Raw genomic sequence first — 23,066 nt, forward strand, 5'->3', positions numbered from 1 at the left:
GACTGTGTGTATGTTTTTTATAATTTTTTTTTTTTTTGGGGTTTCTTTGGTAAATCATGTGGTACTAGTACTTTACAGTTTCCATATTATGACATAAAAACCTTTATATTTTTAAAATATGTATAATTTCATTAAGGGATTTGAACAGCTTGTTTTGTTGTGAGCACCGACAGTTTGAGAAACGATCGATGATTCAAAAAATAAAAAAACAAAAAATTGTTGATGTTTCTCAAAATGTTCAATTTCAATAATACATACATATATATATATATACACGTTGAAAAGACATTCTTTAGAGAGACTCTAATTTCATATAGTTGTTTCATACTTTCCATGTAAAAAATTGAAAATTGTAGAAAATTAAGAAAGTACGGAATCTTTTGGGGCCAAAATATGTATAAGAGGAAGAGTTTGATTAAATAATATTTTTACACACTTGGTGCCTGGTGCTGTACATATATGTATGTATGTATAGATACATATACCTTGCTCAATTGGTGCCGACTTGGAAATAAAATAAATAAAAGATGTCTGAGCTGCGTCAGTTTGGATTGACATTGAAAAGAACGGGCTACAATTCAAAGAAAAGAAAACAAAAGAGAAAAGGCAACTTGTGAGTACGTAAAAAATGGAACTCTTCCATATGGTAGACAAAACTAATACTCTTTTAACTTGTGATATGTTTCATATTGTACACTGTTTTAGCATAATTCAGCCAATGACCAAAACTATAGAATATAGTATGAAAAACATTATTTTGTGTCAAAACAATGATTCAAGGAAAAAAAAAAAAAAAGGAAGGAAAATTAAGGATAAACAAATAAATTTGGATGAACTTATTGTTATTATTGAAAGATAACTGTAAATAAAAAGAGAAATAAGAATGGAAATAACATGTAGAAGAAAGCGATGTAGAATAATTTGATTTGTAATTGCAATAATATGATTGAGGAAGAAGAAGAAGAAGAAACAATATACAATTGACAACACAAGTGAATGACATAATTTTATCTGTTGGAGGAATGGGACCCACCACATGCTCCCTCAGAGTCTGATGAGGTGATCAGAGAAAGGCCTTACGGTGAATGTCTCCAACCCACAAGGCCGTTCCTCTGTCCTCATTTGCTGTAAATAGTCTATCTCTCTCTCTCTCTCTCTTTAAGGGTCCCACTCGCAGTGACACAACAGACAAACACACGCACAATCATCCACTGCCATGTGATGGGCCTCTTCCACCCACTCCCCCGTCTCTCTTACCATGCACCTTCCCCTTTTCTAACCCACCCACACTCCATCTCCTGTCCTGCACGTGCAATCTCTCTCTGGACCCTACTTATCCGACGGCCAACATTTCCTTCAAATCTTCTTGGATACTGCAACTAAGTCAACCACTTTCTCTCTGTTTGACTTCACTTTCTTTTCTTTTTTTCTTTTTTTCTTTTTTTTGTCATCGGTAATTACAAATATTTGTGTTATGGGGTTTGACTGGGGACGGTTGACTTGTGTGTGTGTGTTTTTTTATTTTTTATTTTATATATATATATATACATAATAAGGAGGCGCATGATGCCATTTTGATTGATTAGTGTAAGAAAGATTTTTTTTTTTTTTTTTTGGGGGGGGGTTTAGATTGTACGGACACTAATTTAAAGTGTGCACGAGCTGTTTGGATGAGTATTCCACACTGGAGTAAGCCTAAGAACGAGTCGCAGGATAGTTATACAGTCTATTTACAAACAAGACAAAACGCTCCGCTTGGAAGATCCAAGATCTAAACCGTTGGATCTAATATCTAGAGTCTACCTTTTTCATGGTTCAGATTCCTGAAGTCGTCACATGCTCCCCTCCAATCCAACATTTCTACTTCCAAAAATAAAATAAATAAATAAATAAACCGTAATTGGCTAATATGTTGTATAATACAAGTTGTATAAATGGAAAAAGTAAAATGATATATACACCCACATCATATGGAGACAAGTTTTATAAAAGTAAAAAAAATAATAAAATATAAAAAAAGTTTCCTTTTTTCTTTTTTAACCTTTTTTTTTTTTTTGGGGGGGAGGGTGGGGGTGAAGAGTCTAGAATGGAAAGCAAGCTAAGCCCACTGAGAATGTGAATGAGCAAGGCCCTAAATTAGCCCATTGAAGGGATTTTGGGTTGGGCATGGGTAATAAAAAAGTACTCCACCTGTGGGGCTAAAGGCTTATTGTATATAGTCTTTATATTTTGTAGTTTGTAAAACGATTAGCATTTGTTTGTAACTTGCACGTTGCAATTAAAGGCGACTAGATGGTGTATTTGAGTAGAGCAGTAAAAAGGTGTTAGTACTTAATATCAACATTGACAAGAAAAACCGTGGAAGTAAAGCATTTAAATGACAAGGATTGATAACATTGTCTTACCAATCTGCTTTCAAGTTTCAACTACGAAGAAAAAATGTTTTTCCTTCATCTATAAAGCAAGGACATCTGAATTTTACTAAAACTGTGCAATCACGTATTTACATAATTGTTCTTTTTTTGGTAAACATGTATATAAATAATTGCTGGATATATTTACGTTTTCAGGATATTTATATTTTAGTTTAGGTGTTTATATTCTATACCCTAAAATGGAGGTTGCTGTTTATGCAAAACTAATTATATGTGTGAGAGAGGTGTAACTACACCTAGAATTGAAGAATCTCTCCTTTTTAAGACAATTATTTAGGCGATGCGGTTTGTTAGAAAAGGGAGTTGTATTAACCAAAAAAGCAGGCATACAAAACAAACAAAAACATGCTGCTACTGAATCAGACTATGGTAGCTAAGCCACTTTCCTGATTCATCATATCTACAAAATGCTGAGAGATTAATAAAGGAGAAACTATACTAGAGAAATCATTTAAAAAATCCCAACGAGCTGCCAAATGAGCTAATTTATTATTATGTCTTGGGGTCCAGACAAAAAAAATAAAGCGAAAGAGGGGATAAAGTTCTAAAACTTTTTTGACAATTTCTACGATAGTCCAGTGTCCTTTGTGGTTTTCTGTATCGTTAAGGTTTTGAATGACAGCTTTGGCATTGCTTTCACAGCAAAGATCAGATGGCCATCTTCTAAAGCAAGAGAATAGGCGATGGGGTTTGGCTCAATATATTTACTGTCTGATTGATACTTATTTTGCATTGATTAGGACCCTTATGAAGCACTAACTATAGCTTATATACACAAGGAATTTTTTATTAAGGAATAAATTTAGTATTTGGGTTTATGGTATTAATTGGCTTTGGTTTTCCAAAATTTTAAGTAGAAGCCAGGCAATAAGGAATATATATAAAAGGACCTATTCTACTTTCTGAGTTAAAATATTAAAATTCAGTGTTATCATATGGCATAGGTCTTTTTTTTTTTTTTTTTTTTGGGGGTGGGGGGGGGGGGGGTGTGGTTGCGTATATGCCATATGCATAGTTAGCATATGACATCTTATACTAAAAAAACATGTCATTCCATCAACTCTCTTAAACTACCAATTATACTAAAAAAAAAAAAAAAAGATGTCATTCTATCAACTCTGTGCTTAATTTCAACATTCTACTATTTTCCAACGTTAATTTTGTCGAATTCTTTCTCTACTGGAATTACCCAACATGTCGACCATTAATTTATGATGTCAATTTCTTTCTTCGCATTTACCCAACATGTCAACCTCAAATCTAAAACTCTCTTAACATTATATCGCAATGAAATAGATGTGTGGAGATTAGTGATGCTGGCACGTTGCATTGGGAACAGCTCGTTAGGACCCCTCTCTTTCTCTGCTACATTTTCTAGGTTAGTGGGTCACATTTCGTTTTACACTTCTGATTCTGTTTATTATTATTATTATTGTTATTTTCTTATATCTTGGTCAACCTCTTCTTTATACGAGACATAGTTTTTCAAAATTCCAGATTTTTTTTGTTTTTAAAGAGTTTTGTTATAGTTGCACAGTCGAATTGATGGTACATACATTATACATATACATGCAAAGCTTTACATATATATATATATATATATATATATATGTCCTATGTAGCACTAAAGTGCTAATAAATGGTTGGGTAAAGAATTTGACCTCTAACAAGGAAAAGATGGGTTTTACCATTTGAAAAATGATGTAAAAGTATGTTAAACTCTATCTTTCTAATTTTTTCTTTTATTAAAAAAAAAGAAAAACAGATCTCTAAATTTAGTTATTCCAGTCTAAGTACACAAAACCCATAAAACAAATTTTGTTAAAAGTAAGATGAACTTCTCAAGATCTAACCCATGATTTATATACATAAACAAATATTAAAGTCAGTTTATTAGTTCTTAACATTTAGTTGATAATTAAGTAGGTTCCTTATATTGAATTAGATTGAGTTTTCTTAAACATTCAAAATTTGAAATGCATGAAAGATGTGATGCAGACGCTGTAAATTGTCATAGTTGTTGCTTTTTTGGTTGGCAACCACATTTTGGACTGTGCATGTGCTTATAAAAAGTTATAGCGGGTGGACGGGTGTAAGTCTATGAAATTCACGAGCGTGGATAGTGGATAAGCCACTTTTTTAAACGTGAAATGAAATGAAACAAGAAGTTAAAAAGCTTTTGGTAACACTTTTTGTTTTTGTTGAGGTTTTGAGTTTTGACAAAGTTGCTAAACAGTATTCTTATAATTTCTTAGAGGTAATAATAATAGCTTTTCAAATGTGGGATTAAACGGTTTGGTCCTTTGTCCACCATATGCATGTTTCCTAAATATTTAATCATTTGGATGGATGTGATATATCTTTTTGTCCTTACCTTCAGATTAAAGAAGTTAAAAGTTGCCACAACAACAACAACAAAATTTAAAAAAAAAAAAAAAAGGAAAAAAAAGAAGAGAGAAATTTAGTACATATGATATTTACCCATCAGCTCTTTTGGTGAGCTAATTAGAGGATACATTTACACCACCAAACATCTTGCAGAAAAAAAAAAAAAAAACAAAGAAAAAAAAGAAAACAAAGAAAAACGTTCATGTTTCACTAAATTAAAAAAAAAAAAATATATATATATATATATATATTATAATCATGATTTATGAATTCATCAGTCAAACAAATACTTTTTGGATTGCTAAGAATCTCTCAGTCCGGATTGAACCTAGACTGGGATAGTTAATTATAATTGGATAATGCCATTTGAATTATATATATATATATATATATTGCCATTTGAATATTATATATATATATATATATATATCAAAATATCATTGTTTATATAAGTAATTAACAATTAGTAGGTAAGCTATTAAAAAATTGACTAAGTACGTGCGGTGGAAAATTTAATTGATGTGCAGGTGCATTGCAATCTAATGCACCAAAAAAACGCGTCTACCTAAATGCAATTTAAATGAGCACATCGTCACTAAAACCACTCTTAATAACTATCATATAAATGTGACAACCATATAGTGTTGAATATATTTGATTTTCTTTATTTTACATGGGCTTCATTAATTTCATTTTTTAGAGGGCAAAGAAGTTTTAGATTATGAGTGAATGATAATAATAATGTTCAATAAAAAAGCATTATTTGTTTTTGTCATCATTCTTTTTCTCTTTTTATTTTGGGTAAGAGAAGGAGAATTTTTTAATTGGAAGGTATGTTTATAATAAAATTTATTTAGAAAAAAAAGATAAATAATTTTTTGATCAAATTATTGAAAAAAGAGGCAAAATCATTTAATATCTAAGAAATATATGAAAGAATTGGGACGAAAACTGCCCACCTTCATAAATCTGGAATGCGGAATCCCCGAATGTGGCGCATGTAAGCTCTTAGTCCGTATACAAGGCACTTACCAAACAGACAGCCTTCTTTTTGGGACCCACTCAAAGCCTATCCGGTCCTCACGAACTGCCGAGGAAGGAAGGTGAAGCTCAATCGGGCATTTTGAGAAACTGTAGGGGTAATTAAGTCATTTTGAGCAAACCAAAAAGCGCCGGATAATAGGCCTCGTGATTGAGGATAGCTTATTACAGATCCAGTGGGGGATGCGAAGAGCTGTGGGGTCCACAATGTTTCGCTTCCTCTGGTCAGGCTTCTTGCTTTCCATGCCCTCCAACATTTAAATAATTACATAATTAATAAAATATTTTACCTGTTAGGAAGAAACCAAATAAAATAATCAAATGGAGTGTTTAAATATTAATTAAAGTGTTTAAATGGAGTGTTTCAATTTTCTCAACGAGAATGAGTTATAATAATATAATATTTGGAAGTATTAGATTATAAATTTAGAGGAAGTCTGAAAATAAATTAGGGAGTAAAACAGGTAATACCATTAAAAGATGCAATGAAGAAAACAATAAGAAAAAGGAAAATGTTTTACCAAAAAAAAAAAAAAAAAAGAAAAGGAAAATGTTAAAAAGTAAAAAATAAAAAAATCGTTTGATAAAGAAAAGGACAAGAAAGCTGACAAAATTACAGGGACATACCCACCTTCCCATTCTCGGTTCGCACTATGTTTATATTGTATTATTTTTTTTTGGTAATTAATATTTCAGTCAGTCAGCACACTCTCACTTCTCTCCTTTTCACAACATATCAACTTCTCAGACACACCATGATTCTCATTTTGACTCATCATTTTTTTTTTCCTCTTTATCTATTTCAGTAATAAAATCTCTCTCTCTTTTTTTTTTTTTATTAAAACGCACCGTTCTATCTTTTTTTTTTTTTTTTTTCCCTCGAATATATATGTATATATTGCAATGGACTCTCTCTCTTACTGTCTCTGTCTCTCTCTTTCTCTCTCTAAATAATTTTGTCAGCAGCTCAGAGTAAAAATCCCAATGGCGAAGGAGGTACTGCAACTTCCTTGGTTGCCGCTTCTTCTTCTGCTGCTTCTTCCTCTACGGTGTCGTTTTGCAGCTCTTTCACCGACTTTCCTGTCTCTTCAACTTCCTCTTTGATCTCTTTCCCTACTTCGATCCCATTTTATCTCTCTGCATTCAGGTACATTTCCTCAATCTCTTCGCTTCTCTCTGAGATTTTGTATTCTTCATTCTTTTTCTCTGAACTGTTGTTTTTTTGTGGATGTTCTTTCTCTCTATTCGGTTCGTCAAGCTGCATTTGCATTTCCAGCATTTTTTTTTTCTGGATTTGCTTTGCGTAATTTTGATCCTTTTTTTTTGTTGGTTTTTCTATGCTCAAATTAGTATATATTATGTGGTTATGTATTTGTAGAAAAAAAGCATAAATTTGGCGGTGGAACATATGCTATTTATGATGCATTTTTTTTTCTTTTTGCTCTTTTTATTTTCTCTCTCTCTCTCTTCCTTTTGGATTTTTGATAAGTGGCTTGTGAAAAGCTTGGTTAGATATTTGAGTCAATTGTTTTTTCTTCTACTCGCTGTTTCTCTATTCTTCTGCTCTTTTTTTACTGAGAAAATGTAGAAATAAAGCAGAGCTTTGGTCTTCATTTTTCCCCTTTTTTTTTTTTTTTTTTTTGGTCTCATTCTCACTGAGATCTGAAAAAAACTGATGCTTGCACTCAGAGCTAGTGGTGGAGTTCTGTGTAAACTTCAAATTTTACAGTGTTTCTTTACCTTTCTGTTTTCTCTCTAAATGTTTGGAATTTGGCAAACTTTGTACTAAAAAAAAAGAAAAGATTGTTGTCAGAGAAAAGAACTTATTTTTCTTCTTCTTTGTTTTTGCTTTTGACTGAGGTAATGTAGACTATTTGAGAGCGTATTTTCTTTCAACAAAAGGGCTTATTCAGATCAAAATTTATATTAAACCTCGCAAGTTTTTTTTCCCCGCTCTTCTAAAGCATTTTTTTTTTTTTCCTTTGACTTCAAGGGTGTATTTCTTTGTCGTGGTAAAAACTGTATTTTTCTTGTGTCTTTGTTTGTTTCTCAAGAAAAAAGAAATGCATTTATATAGGCAATTTGACTCTTGAGTAACATGACTGGTGGAGTAATTTTAGAGACAGTTTACCTTCCATTTGTTACTAGTTTGATCCATTTCTTTCATGGTTATGTACATTCCAAGAATTGGAAATGGAAAATATACAAGGTTTTTAGGAATTTTAACCTTTTTATGATCTATGACCAGAAAAAATAAATACAAGAATTTGCGACTCATCTCATGGAGCAATACGAAGTACTAGAGCAGATTGGGAAAGGAGCTTTTGGTTCTGCTCTTCTTGTCAGGCATAAGCATGAAAAGAAGAAGTAAGAATGAATTTTACATTGTTCTTTCTGTGTTCTTTCTTATTCATGTTTTAAAGATCTTTTTACTTTTTGATTTTGATAAGGTATGTGTTGAAAAAGATTCGTCTTGCCCGTCAGACTGATAGGTCACGCAGATCGGCACACCAGGAGGTTGGTATTTCTTAATCCACGATGGAATTACCTTCTTAACACACTGAAAAGATACTTCTTTTGTATCTTGATTTAGTTCTGTACTTGTGCAATGTTTTGTCTGTGGCATGTTTGTGTTTCATGAGGACTAATATTTTCCAAAGCACTTTATGGAACGAATGTCTGAATATGCTGTGGGCTTGAAGGTTACTTGGATTTAAAAGTTAAAAGAAAGGGAAAAAAAGAGGCATACTGAAAGGTGGAAAAAAAAAAAAAAAAAAAAGGTTGAATGAGATTTTAATTAAGTGCAATCTAAGCTAGATGTTCAAGAAATTTTAATTAAATGCAATTTAAGCTACTGTTATATATCTAAAACCTTTTCAATGGAATTAAATTTTAAATTTGTAAGATGTAGAATCTTTACATATTTAACCGTTTTCTTGAAATGTATAGATGGAGCTCATTTCTAAATTTCGGAATCCATTCATAGTGGAATACAAAGATTCTTGGGTAGAGAAGGTATGGTGTTCCTGTAATTTTCTCTTATATTAATCTTCAGTAGTATCTTTTCCTTTTGATTTTCATGGAGTAATAGCTAATTGTAGGTTTTAAATTGTCTCCATTAACTCGTTTGATTTTATTTGCCATTTTGATGCAATTTTTATTCCTAATGTGGATATCTATTTTTATATTTATTAATGATGATAGGAAAGAATTATCCCTTGTAGTCTGGGTTTCAACGTAGACAAAGAATAACCTTGATATCTATTCATATAAGATATATTATTATTTTGCATATGTTTGCCATGGCTAATACGATTCACATTGATCCCTTGTACTCAGGGTTGCTATGTATGCATTATTATTGGTTATTGTGAAGGAGGAGACATGTAAGTTTTTCTTTTGTGTGCTTGCTGTTTATTGATGGGTTTATCTCACTTGATGTCTTCCTTAATCCTGGTTGTTTCTGCAAATTTTTTGTTATGGTGCAGGGCAGAAGCAATAAAAAAGGCTAATAGCGTTCTTTTCTCAGAGGAGGTCTTATTTATCTATTTTTGTTATGTTCTCTTTTCTTACATAATTTTTTTTTTGTACCATATCTCTTACTCAGCATTTAACTTTATTGTATTTACTACGTGAAACTCATGAGCTGATGCTTGTTTCTGTTTTCAGAAGCTCTGTAAGTGGCTTGTTCAACTTCTCATGGCACTTGACTACTTGCATGTTAATCATATTCTCCATCGTGATGTCAAGGTTTGTAGTAAATCTCTTTATCCATTTTCTTGGGCATTGCATCCCCGTTCGCAGTCTCCTATATACTAATTGCATTCCATGGCTTCTTCAGTGTTCAAATATATTCTTGACTAAAGATCAAGATATACGTCTCGGTAAGTGATCCTACAATCTTCTAAGTTTTCTTTTGAAGGGAATCGTAATTTGCTAACAGCAATCAGTCAATAATGGAGCAGGTGATTTCGGACTGGCCAAAATGTTGACCTCCGATGATCTTGCTTCGTCGGTAAGTAGTATCATATAAATAAGTTTTTTTACCTTCTGAATTTTACAGACAAGTTAACATTGGTATCCTTTGTCTGAATTATAATCTTGTACTTCAGGTTGTGGGAACACCCAGCTATATGTGTCCCGAGCTTCTTGCTGATATACCTTATGGTTCAAAATCAGATATTTGGTCATTGGGTAAGCTTTGTGTTCACCTCTGGTCCCTGGAAGTTTTTTTTTACTTGGCTGACCAACTTTTCGGTTCTGTAGCTTGAATATGTCATTGATTTCTTATCCAGGATGCTGTATATATGAAATGACTTCTCATAAGCCCGCATTTAAAGCATTCGTAAGTCATTGGACCTCTAATTTTACCAGATATAGGACAGCTTTTTACATGACATCTTTTTCGTTTGCCTTTTCAAAGGAAATTTAGTGCAAGGGCTCTAAAATGCGTCCCATATCATTATATGTGTGTATCTTTTTATGTGATTATTTAATTGAATATCCTGTTAGCTTACATGTGAGATGTGGTTATTCTGAATTTGGGTGATCCGAATTTATTGTAGCCGAAAGGCCAAAGGTATTATGGTATGACCCATGATACATATGGACAGAGCTTACCTCTATTCAACACTAAGCATTACAGCTTTTATATTGTAAGCTAGAAAAATATAAATTTGTATTTAATTGTATTTGATCTGGCTCTTTAAATATAAATTTGTTTCTTGTGCAGGATATTCAAGCATTGATTAACAAAATTAACAAGTCCATAGTGGCGCCACTTCCGGCAAAGTACTCTGGTGCATTGTATGTCCTTTTACAGTACATATAGCACTCAAAGTTTTTAATATTACAGTACATATAGCCGTCCATAACGAGAATCACCACGAGTGAAAAATGACTGAAAAGCTATCTATGATTGCTACTGTTGAGATCTATATAATTTCAAGATCTAACTTGTATATGTAATTATTTCAAATGAATTTTAATTAGAGGATATTCGTGATCTAATCAGTTGGCTTATTTCTATCTCAGTCGTGGTCTTGTTAAGAGCATGCTGCGGAAAAACCCTGAACTTAGGCCAAGTGTATGTAAAATTCTCCTTTAGCCTACATTAATCACAGATACATTAGGAGTACTTTTATCATTTGAAGTGCATCTGTTGTGCAGGCTGCAGAGTTGCTTGGCCACCCTCTCCTTCAACCATATGTTATTAAGATTCATCTCAAACTCAATAGCCCTAGACGTGGTAATTTAGGTGTGCAGTGGCCTGAATCTGATTGCATCAAGAAAACTAGATTTTCAGAAGCTGTTTCTTTCTCCACTTACCCACAGAAGAGGCATTCGTTTAGCAATGATAGGAATTTGAACCCAAGTATATCTGGAGGTGAGCAAGATTCTATGTGCTCTACCATAGAAATACATGATACTCCAGATTATCTCAATAGAAGGTTAGCAGGACTATCTGTTAGCGAGACTCACAAGGGGGTAGCCACTCGAAAGCAGCCAATCGCTTCCAAAACTTCAAGACCCTCTCCAGCAAAAGCTTCTGCCACTCCCAGAAAATTGTCAGAACCCCTAAAGAAACGTGTATCGGTAAGATCAAATGGAAGCATCTCTATCTCCACATGCACAAAATGGATGATTGATGAAAAAGTTCGCATATAAAACAAGCATAGATGGCATAATAACTACTTAATGGGTAACTGATACTATGCGAAACTGTTGGAACTATTGATGACAGTTTTTGCTAGTCATAGAATCTGAGTTATTTTTTTGCTGTTTTTTCTTTTCTTCTTTTCAGCTTCCTGGTTCACGTGCTCCGACAATGTCTGTACTGACAACTCGCCGAGCATCATTGCCATTGGCAACAACAAATGCAATTCAACAATCCCCTTGCAGGCCTAATGTTGGCATCCTTCACTGTATGAAGTCCCCTGATGTTTCTGTAAACTCTCCTCGGATTGACAGGATAGCTGAATTCCCTTTAGCCTCATATGAGGAACAGTTCTTGCCTGTCCGTAGAACTTCTTCTACGTCTGCACAAGGCTCAAATGGCTCCCCACAATATGGTGACTGTTCAATCACAAAAGACAAGTGTACAGTTCAGATATGTGATAAAGCCTCTGGCAAGTTCAGTTTTCCTGATACATGGCAAGGAATTCAAACGAGCATGTTTAATGTGGATGGAGAAAATGGAAGTGATGAATGCTCTGATCAAAATGCAACTGCTGGAGCATCAAGCCGAACCTCTTCTGACACTCGTCGCCACCGTTTTGACACTTCGTCATTCCGGCAAAGGGCTGAAGCATTGGAAGGTTTGCTTGAATTTAGTGCAAGGTTACTGCAACAGGAAAGGTACGATGAGCTGGGGGTATTGTTGAAGCCCTTCGGTCCAGGGAAGGTCTCTCCCAGGGAAACTGCTATTTGGTTAACCAAGAGCTTCAAGGAGAATACAACTAAGCAGGATGAGTGACGCCTATGAATTGACTACCACATGTATCTATACTTGTGTCTGCAATAGTTTATAGTCATTTTTTCTTTTTTTCTTTTAAATGTTTTTCTTTTCTAGTTTTTTATGGGAAGTAGGCACCTTAGTCTCTATTTTCTAGGTTATGACTTAGTATCTATCACGGATTCACCTTAGTCTCTATTTTCTAGGTTATGACTTAGTATCTATCACGGATTCAAGTTCTTAGTTTGACAAGTGAGATAAGTTAGAAATTTCCTAAATGTTTGTATCTTTAGTCTAACTTTTGCAGTTTTGTATTTGCTTAAACAGTGGCTAATTTCACTAGGGATGTATTTTGCTCCCTTGTTCTAATATCCCTTCTCTATTATATTCTTGCGGCAGTTTAAGCGAGAATATTTATGTAGAACATATAACCATTCAGGTGGCTGAAACAACAAATGGTTTAATTAGCTCATATATATGTATATATATATAATTTTTGTTTTTTGTTTTTTTATGGAAAAGCTCAAATATATTTTCTTGTAATTCAATGAGATATTCATATACATTAAAAACTAAAATTTATCTATCTAATCAAATTCAGCAAGTGTAGATCCCATATGAGGAGAAAAATCTATATACATATATATAGATATATATATATATATATATATTTATTCTTTCTATATTATAAATAAAATTCTTAAATTAGAATAAATTATAAATTATTAATTAAATTATTAATATTTCAATATTCTATAAATATTTTTTTTTTCTTTTTTATATTATAATTATAGGTTTTAGGTTTATAGGGCTATACGGACTCGAACCGTAGACCTAGATCCCATAAGAGGAGAGAAATCTAAGTGTGTAATCTTAATTCTTGGTATGCACCACAAGTTTTGAATTTAAAGTAAAAATTCATTATATGGGAACTGAGTTCAAATTTTGGTTTATATTACTTTAGATTCTAAAGTGGTTTATACGGTGATCTTATGGCTTTGAAGACCCTATCTCTTGTAGTAGAAGCCGTGGCCTTTACATACAAAGCAAAGTTGTGCGGTAAACATCACGTACTTTCTTTTTCTTTTTATCTTTTTGTCTGCTTTCATGTGTTAATTATATATATTTTTAAATAGCTTGAATTGGCTCTTATGGTATGTCTTCTAAAAGGGCTACTTAGCATGTGTATGTGTTCAATGCTCATTCAACTTGCTTCTTTTTGCTTTCCCATTCAACTTACGTTCTGACAAAATTGTTTCCATAGATGGGACCCTTGGAAATATCCTAAAGCTTTTTATCGTCAGAAAATTCCTAATGGTCTATTTCGTTATGGGTTAGATCATGAAAATACAGCTTAAGTAGTTTCATTTAACTTCGACAGTAATAATCTTGCAATATTTTCGAATTACACCAAAGTTTTTTAAGATTACTTTTACCTTCATATATAAAGAATTAAAAGAAGCAACTTTATGATGGAAACAAAAAAAAAAAAAAAAAAGAAAAAAAAAAGAAAAAGAAAAAAAGAACTTCAAATATTTCTATGATTGTAGCCCAGCAATTGACATTGTACAAGAAAGAATCGAGTAATCCAGGCCATCCTATTTCTTCTAATGCCTTGCCCATTTATCCATTCTGTAGATTCTCAAAGCTAGTACATCTTCTCATAGGGCTGCAACAACATAAAGGATTAGAATTAGAAAACCATTTGAAAGGCAGTGCAAAGCTTAGCACAATGCAGTAAAGCTAAGCACATTCCTACCTCATATGCAGCAAGAGATTCAAAGTAGTTGGAGTGACCAGTTGACGTGCTTATGGAATCATAGTTACTATCATTTACGGTTCTTCGAGTTTTATAAAGCTTGAGAAACCAGGGATCATGCTTATCAAGACCATTGATTAACCTGAACTGTGAATTTGAAGGTTTCAGAATTTGATCATCCATGGAGATATCAATAGCATCCATTATTTCTGTATGTTTTGTTTTTTGCTTCATGTTGTTCCATTTCGGTCTTTGCTTTGGTTCACTCTGTGACCTGTATTTAGCCTTTGATGATTCTGTGTTGGCCATGTAATTTGGTAAGAATGAATAGTGGTCATTACAGGCAGTGGGGTTTGGAAAATTAGGCTGTTGATGGATGAAAGAGGTTCTCGTTGGGTTTTCTGCTGTTCTGAAGCTATGTTCCTCGTACTGATGTCGTTTTGAGATTGAAAGATGTCCAGAATTATTAATTGTAGTGTCTATCCTTTCCATTTGAGAATGATTTAGATAGCCACTTGAACTTTTTGATACTAAACGTGTTTCGTTGGGATTTGTATCCAATTTGTTCTGCATAAACAAGTCATGAACGTCAGGTGAGTGAATAATTCATGTGGAGCCTTGCCTATTGCCATACAGGACCTCTATTTCTTGTTTGGTCGGTTAGAAAAATGGAGGAAAACAGAACGCCATTATTATGAAATTTATGGGTCTTGTCTATCTGGCTAATAGAACATGAAAAGCTGCACTAAAAGAAGCAAAAATAGTTCTCTATCAGGTATAATTGGGTGGAACAAGAAGAATCATAAATAAAAAAAACAAAATTCTCATATAATTTTCCATTTCAAGTCAATTCTAGGAAAAACACCATGAAGTGTAAAAGAAAGCTTACTCTGTCTCTTTGCAATGCTCTAACTCCTGTCTCTGGAATGAACCCCTTATGAAATGATGATCGAGTTTTAACAACATATTGTGCTTCCTCTGCTGCTGCCAATTGGATCCTCTGAACACGAGCTCTAACCTGGATTGCCATTAATGCATGCATGCGCTTCAAAATATCAGTTGTTTGTTTCCTCACAAGGTGACCCCTCACCGATGCTTGTAACTTGACTAGTCCCCTTAAAGCATGTAATGCTTTCTTTGCCTGAAAAACAACATAACTCAAACAATAATGAAAAATGATTTGAAGACAATCCCCACTTCAAGGCATGGTTAGACATATCTGTCTTTTTCCCTTTTTTTTTTTTTTTTTTTTTTTTTCTTCTTTGTTTGATAAAGATACGAAATTTGAAAGCATTAAATATGTGAAATTCATGGATGAAAGTTTGAACCAGATAAGAGCGAAAGACAGATTGAATCTTGGTAGCAGCAGCATATTCAATTTGGCCCCGTATCGCTACCATTGCCTTGGTATGACTCTTCTGAGACTCAGATTTTGCCACAGCCTGAATTGGAAGTTTACTGGGGTCAATTGAATCAAATGACTTGGAAAACTTGTGGGTTGCCTCTTTGCCTGATGCTTTTCCAAAGCTCCACTTCCTCTTAACTTTTGGAGTCCCCGGTACGCTTTCCGACTTGGTAGTTTGACTTTCAACAGAAAATGAAGCATCATTCTTCTTCCTATCCTCTTTTTTTCCTATCAGAAAGTTCCTGATCCATCTGCTTGCCTTTCCCATTATCTGTTGCACAGAGTTTGTTATCAAAGAAGGGAAGAAATTCTCAAACTATACACCTCTGTACGAGACTCTGGTAATCTTTTTATTGTTTATACAAAGACTATAATGTCCATTGAATATCACCGTATAATAAACTTTAGATTAAGAGTGTTTTCTGTCTCCCATAGATTTGTGGTCTTCTGGTTTTATTTAATGTCTACGGCCTGCAAAGCTCTACTTGATTAAGCCACTTGCCACTCTCTCTAATATAGGACTTTCTCAATTGCTTTCTTTAGGAAACTGTCACGTGGCAGCTAAGTTTTAGCTATATTTCTTCTTTTAGATAGTGCATGTATCGATGATGTTAGTCAAATCCTTGGCGTATTTTTTTCTTTTTGGAGGTCTAACGCTATGTACCAAGGTCCAGATTTTGCAGTCCCTCCATTATATAGCCATCACGACTTGGCTCTGGCTTTTGTTTCTTAACCAATTAATGTCTGGCGTTGGTGCTGACGGCTGAGGTCAGAGGTTGATACTCATCACCGAAATTGCAAATAATATATGTACACAGTGCAACTTGTTCTTTTCTCTTTTTCTTTTAGTCTTTCTTATGTTAATTATGAAATTGTCTGACTGCAACGTGGTTTTATTATTATTATTTTTAATCAGAATAAAATTATAACATTAAGAAGAAATAAAAGCATGGCTTCTCATGCACTAGTAACATAATAAATTTAAAGGAAATAATATTGTGCCAGAGTAGGATTTCTAAGCTTGTGGATTGCTGGTATTGATTCTTACAAATAGTTCAAGGTTGATCAAATAAAACATACATCAAGATTGGATCGTGCAAACATGTAAAACTCGCCAGTTCAGTCAAAATTGAGTACTCAGTAAACCTGAAAGCTAACAACCAAAAAGTAACAGCAGTTCTAGATTCGGTAAATTATTTTATCAGCTCCTCAGAGCTGTGATGCCCATGTCAAGTTAGAACATAACTCTCTGACTCCAGTAGTTGCTAGTTCTCCTACTTCAAAGCTCTTCTCCTTGCAAGCATAACATATCTGCACCAAGAGAATGAAAAAACTTATCAAACAGGCAAGACAGAAAGAGCAAACAATAGAGATGCAGAGTCAAAACCAACTTTTTAACATTTTTAAAAGGGTAAACACTAAAGACTCTATAACCTCAACATACACTTAAAAAAAATAAAAATAAAATAAAAAAACTTACAGTCAGAGAAAAGAGTCAAAAAAGTCTTATTGGCAACCCATTCTCTTCCCTAAATATGACTCTAAAGAACACCAGCAGAAATTAATTACAACACGACTCTGAATAAGATCTCCAATTCACTTTATCCATAATACATATAGCTTTGTTAGTAAGAAATCACGTGGTAAATGTTGGCAGATTCCTTAGCTGATCACTATCATCTTCGATAATTTCTGTAAGCTATCCTTTTCTAGAAATTATGGGAAAGCAAAAAGCTCTATTCATCAGTTGACATAAATTCTGAGTCACTGCTCTTCTAGTTAGGTATAACATTATTTCTTGATGTCCACTCACTAGTTTAATAAATCTGTCTGCCAACTAAAAACAAAGTGCAGGATGAAGCATGACAACTATACGTTCACCAAAGCTAAAGCTCAATCTCCTAGGTAGGTTTTCTAGGATCTAGCAGGACAGCGTAGAAAAATAGATCTCAAGCTGTAATTGACATTTGTTTGCCATCAACTTGCAGCGTATAATACAATACTATATCAAAACCGATTCAACTGGACTTTTGACATTTGTATGCCATCATCTTGCAGCGCATAATACTATATTAAAACTGACTGGACTGGACTTGCAACTTGGATGTTAAAAATCATGTGTGTTATATTGATGCAAACATTTTTATTTGCTCTAAAACCTCAGAGTGGCTAACTGGTGCCAATACAAATGTTTTCAACTTTCAATTTTACAGATGAGAAGATCTTCGGACAACATTAAAACTACGCTCTCAATTCATCTATAGAATCACTAACTCAATAAGTACTAAACTCAAGGCACTAAAATTACTGATCCAGCAGGGTAGAACAAAAAAACAGTAAGGAGCAAAACAAAATTTTTTTAACCTTTAATCATCTGAGTTTCTCTTTCCCACTGCTCCTTCTTGCTGCTTCCTTCACCTTCTCAATGTAACCTTCAATTGGAGGAGTTAGAGTTGCCATGAAGCGATTAGCTGGGAAAGGAGTCAGATCGGGTACCAATGCAGCTGCCTTCAAATGTTCAGGCAATGCCTCAATTGCCTCTTTCTTCAACCGCAGAAGATTCGACTCTGCTGCCTGCCTTGCTCGATGACGCCTCATTAAAACCCTACTATACTCCTTTGCAAGCCTCCGACCATCTTCAACAGTCAGTTCATACTTTGGTATATCCTTTTCATCAACCAAACCTAGTGATATCAGATCCAAACCAGGAGTTCCAATAATTGTTGGTGTTTCCGAAATCCCCTTTTTCCCCTTGTTTTTCTTCAACATGTCAAGCTCGCGTTGTCGATCTTTGCTAATAAGGCCTAACTTCTCACGCTGTGCTTCGCGTTCTCTTTGTTTTGGTGTCAAGTACCTAATAGGTGTTGGAGCATTTAAGCATTGATCATAAAACTTTTCCAGGCGTTCTTTTTCACTATGACCTTTCCCTCCACCTTTAGCAGGAGCATCCCCTGCGCCTTTCTTTGTAGTCACCTTCGACCGTTTCAATGGTTGCGCTGCTTTCAGCTTTCCTTTACCCTTTGCAGTTCCACTCACAGAGCATCGCTGAAGCAACTGGTGGCTCGAAGACTCAATAGACAACGAGAGGGGTTTCAGTTTTAATATTCTTATCATCTTTTTTTTAAAAGACCAACTCGTGCTCGGGGAAGATTGGAATGAACTCTATTCTCCAATTAGTTAGAAGACTGCATTAACAAACAAGTATTCAGAATCACCCAAATTTCAGCAGAATATTCATTGAAGAAACAAAACAAACATAAAAAATTTCGTTTGGTTTCTAAATATTTTTAGCCATTTTGCATAAAATTTGCAACCTTTACAAACTTCTAACCTCCCTCAGCAGTCAACAGTGTCAAATGCAACTACATGAAGGATCTAAAAAGGCTACGAAAATTGGGAATTTTTTATTGCTTTGTTTGATGAATTAAAAAACAACAATTCCGAAACAGAAAAAGATAACAAAAAATGCAAATTAAATTTAAAGAGCTGAAGTGAAAATATCATTCTGGGAGAGCAAATGACACTAAGCAAGTGTTCGAAAACTGGAGTTTTCTATTGGTGGGCCAAGAATCGAATCGATCGAAGAGTAAGAAAATTAAAACAGAAACAATATTAAATAAAATGAAATAACATAATAACTTTCTAATACATTCCAAGAACCCTAAAATAACAGAAAAAGGAAAGTGAAAAAAGATTGCAATTTTCTGTTACCGATAAAGGGGAAGAGACACTACCACTGCCACTGCCACTGCCACGGCCCCAATATTTTCCTTTGGAGGTTCAGATGATGAACAGACACTGAGACCCAGAGAAAAGAAACTGAGTGTAAAGAGCGCCGTCGTTTTAATCGCTGTGATTGAGTTGAATCCTATGGGCCGGATGTTTAAGGCCCGTGATTCAGATGGGCCAACAAATAGACCCCTTGTAATTTTTAATTAAATATTATTTAAAATACCTACCCAATCTAACTTTTTTTTTTTTTTTTTTTTTAACTATGACCTAATTTAATTTTCCAACTTTTCCTTCTTTTCGTTTTGTGAACATCATAATTAAGGTATGTATTTTTAGTAACTTTACCACCAAACCGATACTTAAACAAATATTTTTATGATTTTGTAGCATTGATATTCTTTAAATGAGACGATTAATTTCATTAAAATGGTTGGTGGAAAAGGTAATAGTAGTTTTAAATAGCCAATAAAAAAAAAATTGATATATAAAAAATATGCGCAATTATAAGTATAGAATAGAAGCTTCTTAGAGCCCTTTCACATCAAAGGTTAGATAAACATTACAAAATAAAGCTTGATTCTACTTATATTATCATACCAATAGGAAAACGACATAAAAAAAAAAAATATATATATATATATATATAATTGTCATGACTTCCTTCAACATTTTGAAAGCCCATTTTCCTTATGATGTGATTATTTTTCTTTTTGGGTCGGCCAATATTTAATTTTAGCATAATTTTGACTTTGGAATCTCAATATTGGCCATATCTTTATTGTTTCACTCTTTCTAGAAAACCTCCGTTTCTTTGTTTGATTTTGTATCTTATACATGGGCAACACGCGTACGAAGAATTTGGAAGACGATCATTTAAGAAGGAGACGTGATACATTTGTCCTCTTGGACAATTTAATTTAATTTAATTTTGTTTTGTTTTTATACGAATCCAATAATTATAAAAATATGGATCTCATTAAAATAATAATAATAATAAAAAAAAAAGTGCAACTTATTTGAATTTAGTTTTCAAGTATTAATTATTTTAATAGGTAATTTTATTTAATTCTTTATTTTTCAAAGCATAATTATGAATAATAATTAGTGTTTCTTGTAGACCTAGTAAAAAAATAATTAGATTATTTTTGCAAGTTGCCTATTTCTGACTTTGGCATGAAATTGGACTAGAAGATATCAACAATAATCATTTTGCTATATACATATATTTTGTCGTATGATTTGGCAATTTTTAAGAAGCTTCTTTCAAGGGCTAAGACCGCTACCACATTTTTCAGCTAAAAAGAAAAAAAGACCGCTACCACTTTTATCTTTTTTTTATACCTTTACCAAGTACACCCCCTTCTAGAGTAGTTGCCGCATCAAATCAATCGCTTATTAGAATAAGTAAAATTAAACCTGCCTTAAATATAATCAAATAACAAATATAATACTGTCAAATTAAGATTTCAAAAAACAAATAGAATCAAAACCATCGAATACGTTTTTTGATATGATTTATTGAAACAGAAGAAAAAAAGATGGTTCATGTTCAATAATTAATTCTATATATTGTTGGGTATAAAGTCGTGTTGAATATTAAAAATAATATATAACAGCTTCGAAAAGTAAGAGGATAGCTTCTAAAAGTGGAAGTTTACAAGTAGTTTCTTTCTTTTGTTTGGCTTGGAAGAAAACTTCAAATTTTGGGAATTCTATATAACCCATTAATACTGAAAACAACACCACCATCCATCAAGTTCCCTCTACAATTATAAACCCTCTCTCTCTCTCTCTCTCTCTATCTCTCTATCCAATCTGTCTCTGTGGAGAACAAAATACAGAAAAATAGTGATAAAAATGGCTTCCTCTAGTATTTCCTGGGCTGTTATAGCCATGGTTCTGGTACTGCTACCCTTTTCTTCTATGGGTTTGTGGGATGATTTAGCTCCTACCATTGGTGGTACTTAATCAACATCTCTATCGATCTGTGTTTTTTCCTCTCTGGCTATTAATTAATATTTGTTAATTTGGTCAATAATTAGGTGGGTTTTAATTTGTTTTACAGCGGAACTGTGTGAAGAAATGGAGTGTGGAAAGGGAACATGCAAAGTAGATGGAAGCTCTCCAATAGGCTTCATTTGTGAGTGTGAAGCTAACTGGAAGAGAACTCAAGACGACGAAGACGATGACGACCTTAGGTTTCTCCCTTGTGTCATTCCCAACTGTAAGCACCTCTTTTTTACTTCTTCTTCTTCTTCTTCATATCAATGAATTTTACATAAAATTTGATGAATTCAATTACTTTTGTTTCATGGTCTTGCAGGCTCTCTAAAGTACGACGGGTGCCAACCAGCCCCACCTCCAGTTCCAGAAAAAGAAGTTCCACGCAATATCTCTGCCTTTGATCGTAATTACTATTTACTTACCACCACATGATCATCATCATAAATCTGTTTAATGGTGATTTTGTTCTTTTTACTAATGATGATTTTGTTTATCTGTGATCATGTATGATATAATATATACGTATAGCTTGTTACTGGGCATATTGTGGGGAAGGAAAATGCACAAAGAACAACACCGTAAGCCATTCCCATGTATGTGAATGCAATTCAGGCTTCTTCAACCTTCTCAATGTGACAGCCTTCCCATGCTACAGCGAATGTAATTTCCTATTTCTCTTTTAACAAAAGCAACATCACTATTTTTTTTTTCTTTTTTTTTTCTTTTTTTAATTAGCTAACAGAAGCTTTTGATTTTGTTGTGTTGTAATTAAAGGTACACTTGGATCCGACTGCGAAAGTCTTGGAATTAAAGTTGCAAATTCAAACTCCGGCAGTGAGAGTTATGGTGAGATGTCAACTGTGCAAACAATACCAATCTCTTTCCCTCTATAATTTCCTTTTGTTTTTCGTTTTCAAAACATCCTTGTTATGAAAAAAATTAATGACCACCTAATAACAAAACGTTTTAATTACCAAAAAAAAAAAAAAAAAAATTAAATAAACATGGTAAGAACTCAGATATATAATCAAAACACTATTTAAGTTTTGAATAATGCCCTGTTCACAAGACATGGAATAGAGGAATAAAGAATTTTAGTGGCTTTATACATTATTTAATTTTAGACAATACCATGTTTCACAAAATATTAATGGTTTAGGCAGGTTAAAACCAACGGCCTTTGTCTTCTTGAAGATAACTCTTGTTTAGACCTCGACTTGTTCAAGGGACTGAATAATAATGGTTGCACACGCAATTGACCTCATCATATTGTTTATTTTTATAGTGTTTGAAAAAACACATTCCCGTATTTTAATTTAATTAAATAATATGATAGACAATGAAGAAAATTTACTGATTTAATTTAAAAAATTTTCTAATTATAAATCTTGTTTTCCTGCAGCCGCCTCATTTCTTCCAGGAAAGTTTCAATGGATGATGGCATTGATGATGTCTGTGGCCATAATTCTGCAGAAGTAGTCTCAAATTTCATAATTCATTACATTTATTAATTATAGTTTCAGATGTGTTGATTTTTCCATGCCATTGTTTCATTTGGTTTTCCATATATTTTTCGTATAAAGGCTTTATCTATAAATAAGTTAAAAATATAGTCACAGGCTGATGACTGTATTCTATAGCATAGAAATATACTATTCCATGTAGACAGTATGTAATTAAGAGAACAGACGGTTGTTTTGTTTCATTACTTTATCAATGGGTGTGCATCAGTTTTGTTTTTCCGCTTTCTTCGAGAATTAAGAGAAATAATGCTAAAGAAAAAAAAGCAGAAAACAAAGAAAGATTCAAGGAATTTTTCTCAGCACCCCCCAAAGGAAAAAAGAGTGA

At 33.4% G+C, this 23,066-nt stretch overlaps 4 protein-coding genes across 6 annotated transcripts; 2 read left to right on the plus strand and 2 right to left on the minus strand.

Moving 5' to 3' along the window:
* Positions 1-6,775: 6,775 nt before the first annotated feature.
* On the plus strand, positions 6,776-12,687 carry LOC107412173 (serine/threonine-protein kinase Nek3). The gene is made up of 15 exons (XM_016019882.4): positions 6,776-7,011; positions 8,113-8,231; positions 8,315-8,381; positions 8,814-8,879; positions 9,204-9,250; positions 9,353-9,398; positions 9,534-9,614; positions 9,706-9,748; positions 9,830-9,879; positions 9,977-10,058; positions 10,160-10,209; positions 10,597-10,670; positions 10,899-10,950; positions 11,034-11,459; positions 11,668-12,687. Exons 2-15 carry the CDS (start codon positions 8,146-8,148, stop codon positions 12,337-12,339), a joined length of 1,842 nt encoding a protein of 613 aa, XP_015875368.3. The 5' UTR covers positions 6,776-7,011; positions 8,113-8,145; the 3' UTR covers positions 12,340-12,687.
* A 1,145-nt stretch (positions 12,688-13,832) lies between these two features.
* LOC107412122 (protein IQ-DOMAIN 19) lies at positions 13,833-16,341 on the minus strand. 2 transcript variants are annotated; one of them, XM_025070300.3, is made up of 4 exons: positions 15,406-16,341; positions 14,967-15,218; positions 14,078-14,644; positions 13,833-13,987 (listed from the first exon to the last, which is right to left on the minus strand). In XM_025070300.3, exons 1-4 carry the CDS (start codon positions 15,748-15,750, stop codon positions 13,967-13,969), a joined length of 1,185 nt encoding a protein of 394 aa, XP_024926068.3. In that variant the 5' UTR covers positions 15,751-16,341; the 3' UTR covers positions 13,833-13,966. The 2 variants fall into 2 exon arrangements, with proteins under 2 accessions (XP_024926068.3, XP_015875322.3); XM_016019836.4 differs by having other exon boundaries at positions 13,833-14,644.
* Positions 16,342-16,422: 81 nt separating this feature from the next.
* Positions 16,423-19,370, minus strand: LOC107412181 (uncharacterized). Of its 2 annotated transcripts, none has more exons than XM_016019894.4 (3): positions 19,217-19,370; positions 17,847-18,667; positions 16,423-16,793 (listed from the first exon to the last, which is right to left on the minus strand). In XM_016019894.4, the coding sequence occupies exon 2, from the start codon at positions 18,594-18,596 to the stop codon at positions 17,853-17,855; it is 744 nt and encodes a 247-aa protein (XP_015875380.1). In that variant the 5' UTR covers positions 18,597-18,667; positions 19,217-19,370; the 3' UTR covers positions 16,423-16,793; positions 17,847-17,852. The 2 variants fall into 2 exon arrangements, with proteins under 2 accessions (XP_015875380.1, XP_015875379.1); XM_016019893.4 differs by having other exon boundaries at positions 19,194-19,346.
* Positions 19,371-20,896: 1,526 nt separating this feature from the next.
* On the plus strand, positions 20,897-22,958 carry LOC107412210 (uncharacterized). The gene is made up of 6 exons (XM_016019923.4): positions 20,897-21,174; positions 21,280-21,438; positions 21,538-21,621; positions 21,747-21,878; positions 21,993-22,064; positions 22,621-22,958. The coding sequence occupies exons 1-6, from the start codon at positions 21,072-21,074 to the stop codon at positions 22,695-22,697; spliced, it is 627 nt and encodes a 208-aa protein (XP_015875409.1). The 5' UTR covers positions 20,897-21,071; the 3' UTR covers positions 22,698-22,958.
* The last annotated feature ends 108 nt before the right edge of the window (positions 22,959-23,066 follow it).

Source organism: Ziziphus jujuba, chromosome 10 (assembly GCF_031755915.1).
Source record: "Ziziphus jujuba cultivar Dongzao chromosome 10, ASM3175591v1".
In the NCBI taxonomy this organism is placed as follows: domain Eukaryota; kingdom Viridiplantae; phylum Streptophyta; class Magnoliopsida; order Rosales; family Rhamnaceae; genus Ziziphus; species Ziziphus jujuba.

Coding starts and splice junctions, on each gene's coding strand:
- LOC107412173 (XM_016019882.4), top strand. CDS start 8,146: ATGGAGCAATACGAAGTACTAGAGCAGATTGGGAAAGGAGCTTTTGGT. Junction 9,251..9,352: donor TATTGTGAAGGAGGAGACAT/GTAAGTTTTTCT, acceptor GTTATGGTGCAG/GGCAGAAGCAATAAAAAAGG. Junction 10,951..11,033: donor ACCCTGAACTTAGGCCAAGT/GTATGTAAAATT, acceptor TCTGTTGTGCAG/GCTGCAGAGTTGCTTGGCCA.
- LOC107412122 (XM_016019836.4), bottom strand. CDS start 15,750: ATGGGAAAGGCAAGCAGATGGATCAGGAACTTTCTGATAGGAAAAAAA. Junction 15,219..15,405: donor CTGTCTTTCGCTCTTATCTG/GTTCAAACTTTC, acceptor GTTGTTTTTCAG/GCAAAGAAAGCATTACATGC. Junction 14,645..14,966: donor GAGCATTGCAAAGAGACAGA/GTAAGCTTTCTT, acceptor TTGTTTATGCAG/AACAAATTGGATACAAATCC.
- LOC107412181 (XM_016019894.4), bottom strand. CDS start 18,596: ATGATAAGAATATTAAAACTGAAACCCCTCTCGTTGTCTATTGAGTCT.
- LOC107412210 (XM_016019923.4), top strand. CDS start 21,072: ATGGCTTCCTCTAGTATTTCCTGGGCTGTTATAGCCATGGTTCTGGTA. Junction 21,622..21,746: donor CAATATCTCTGCCTTTGATC/GTAATTACTATT, acceptor ATATACGTATAG/CTTGTTACTGGGCATATTGT. Junction 22,065..22,620: donor CTCCGGCAGTGAGAGTTATG/GTGAGATGTCAA, acceptor GTTTTCCTGCAG/CCGCCTCATTTCTTCCAGGA.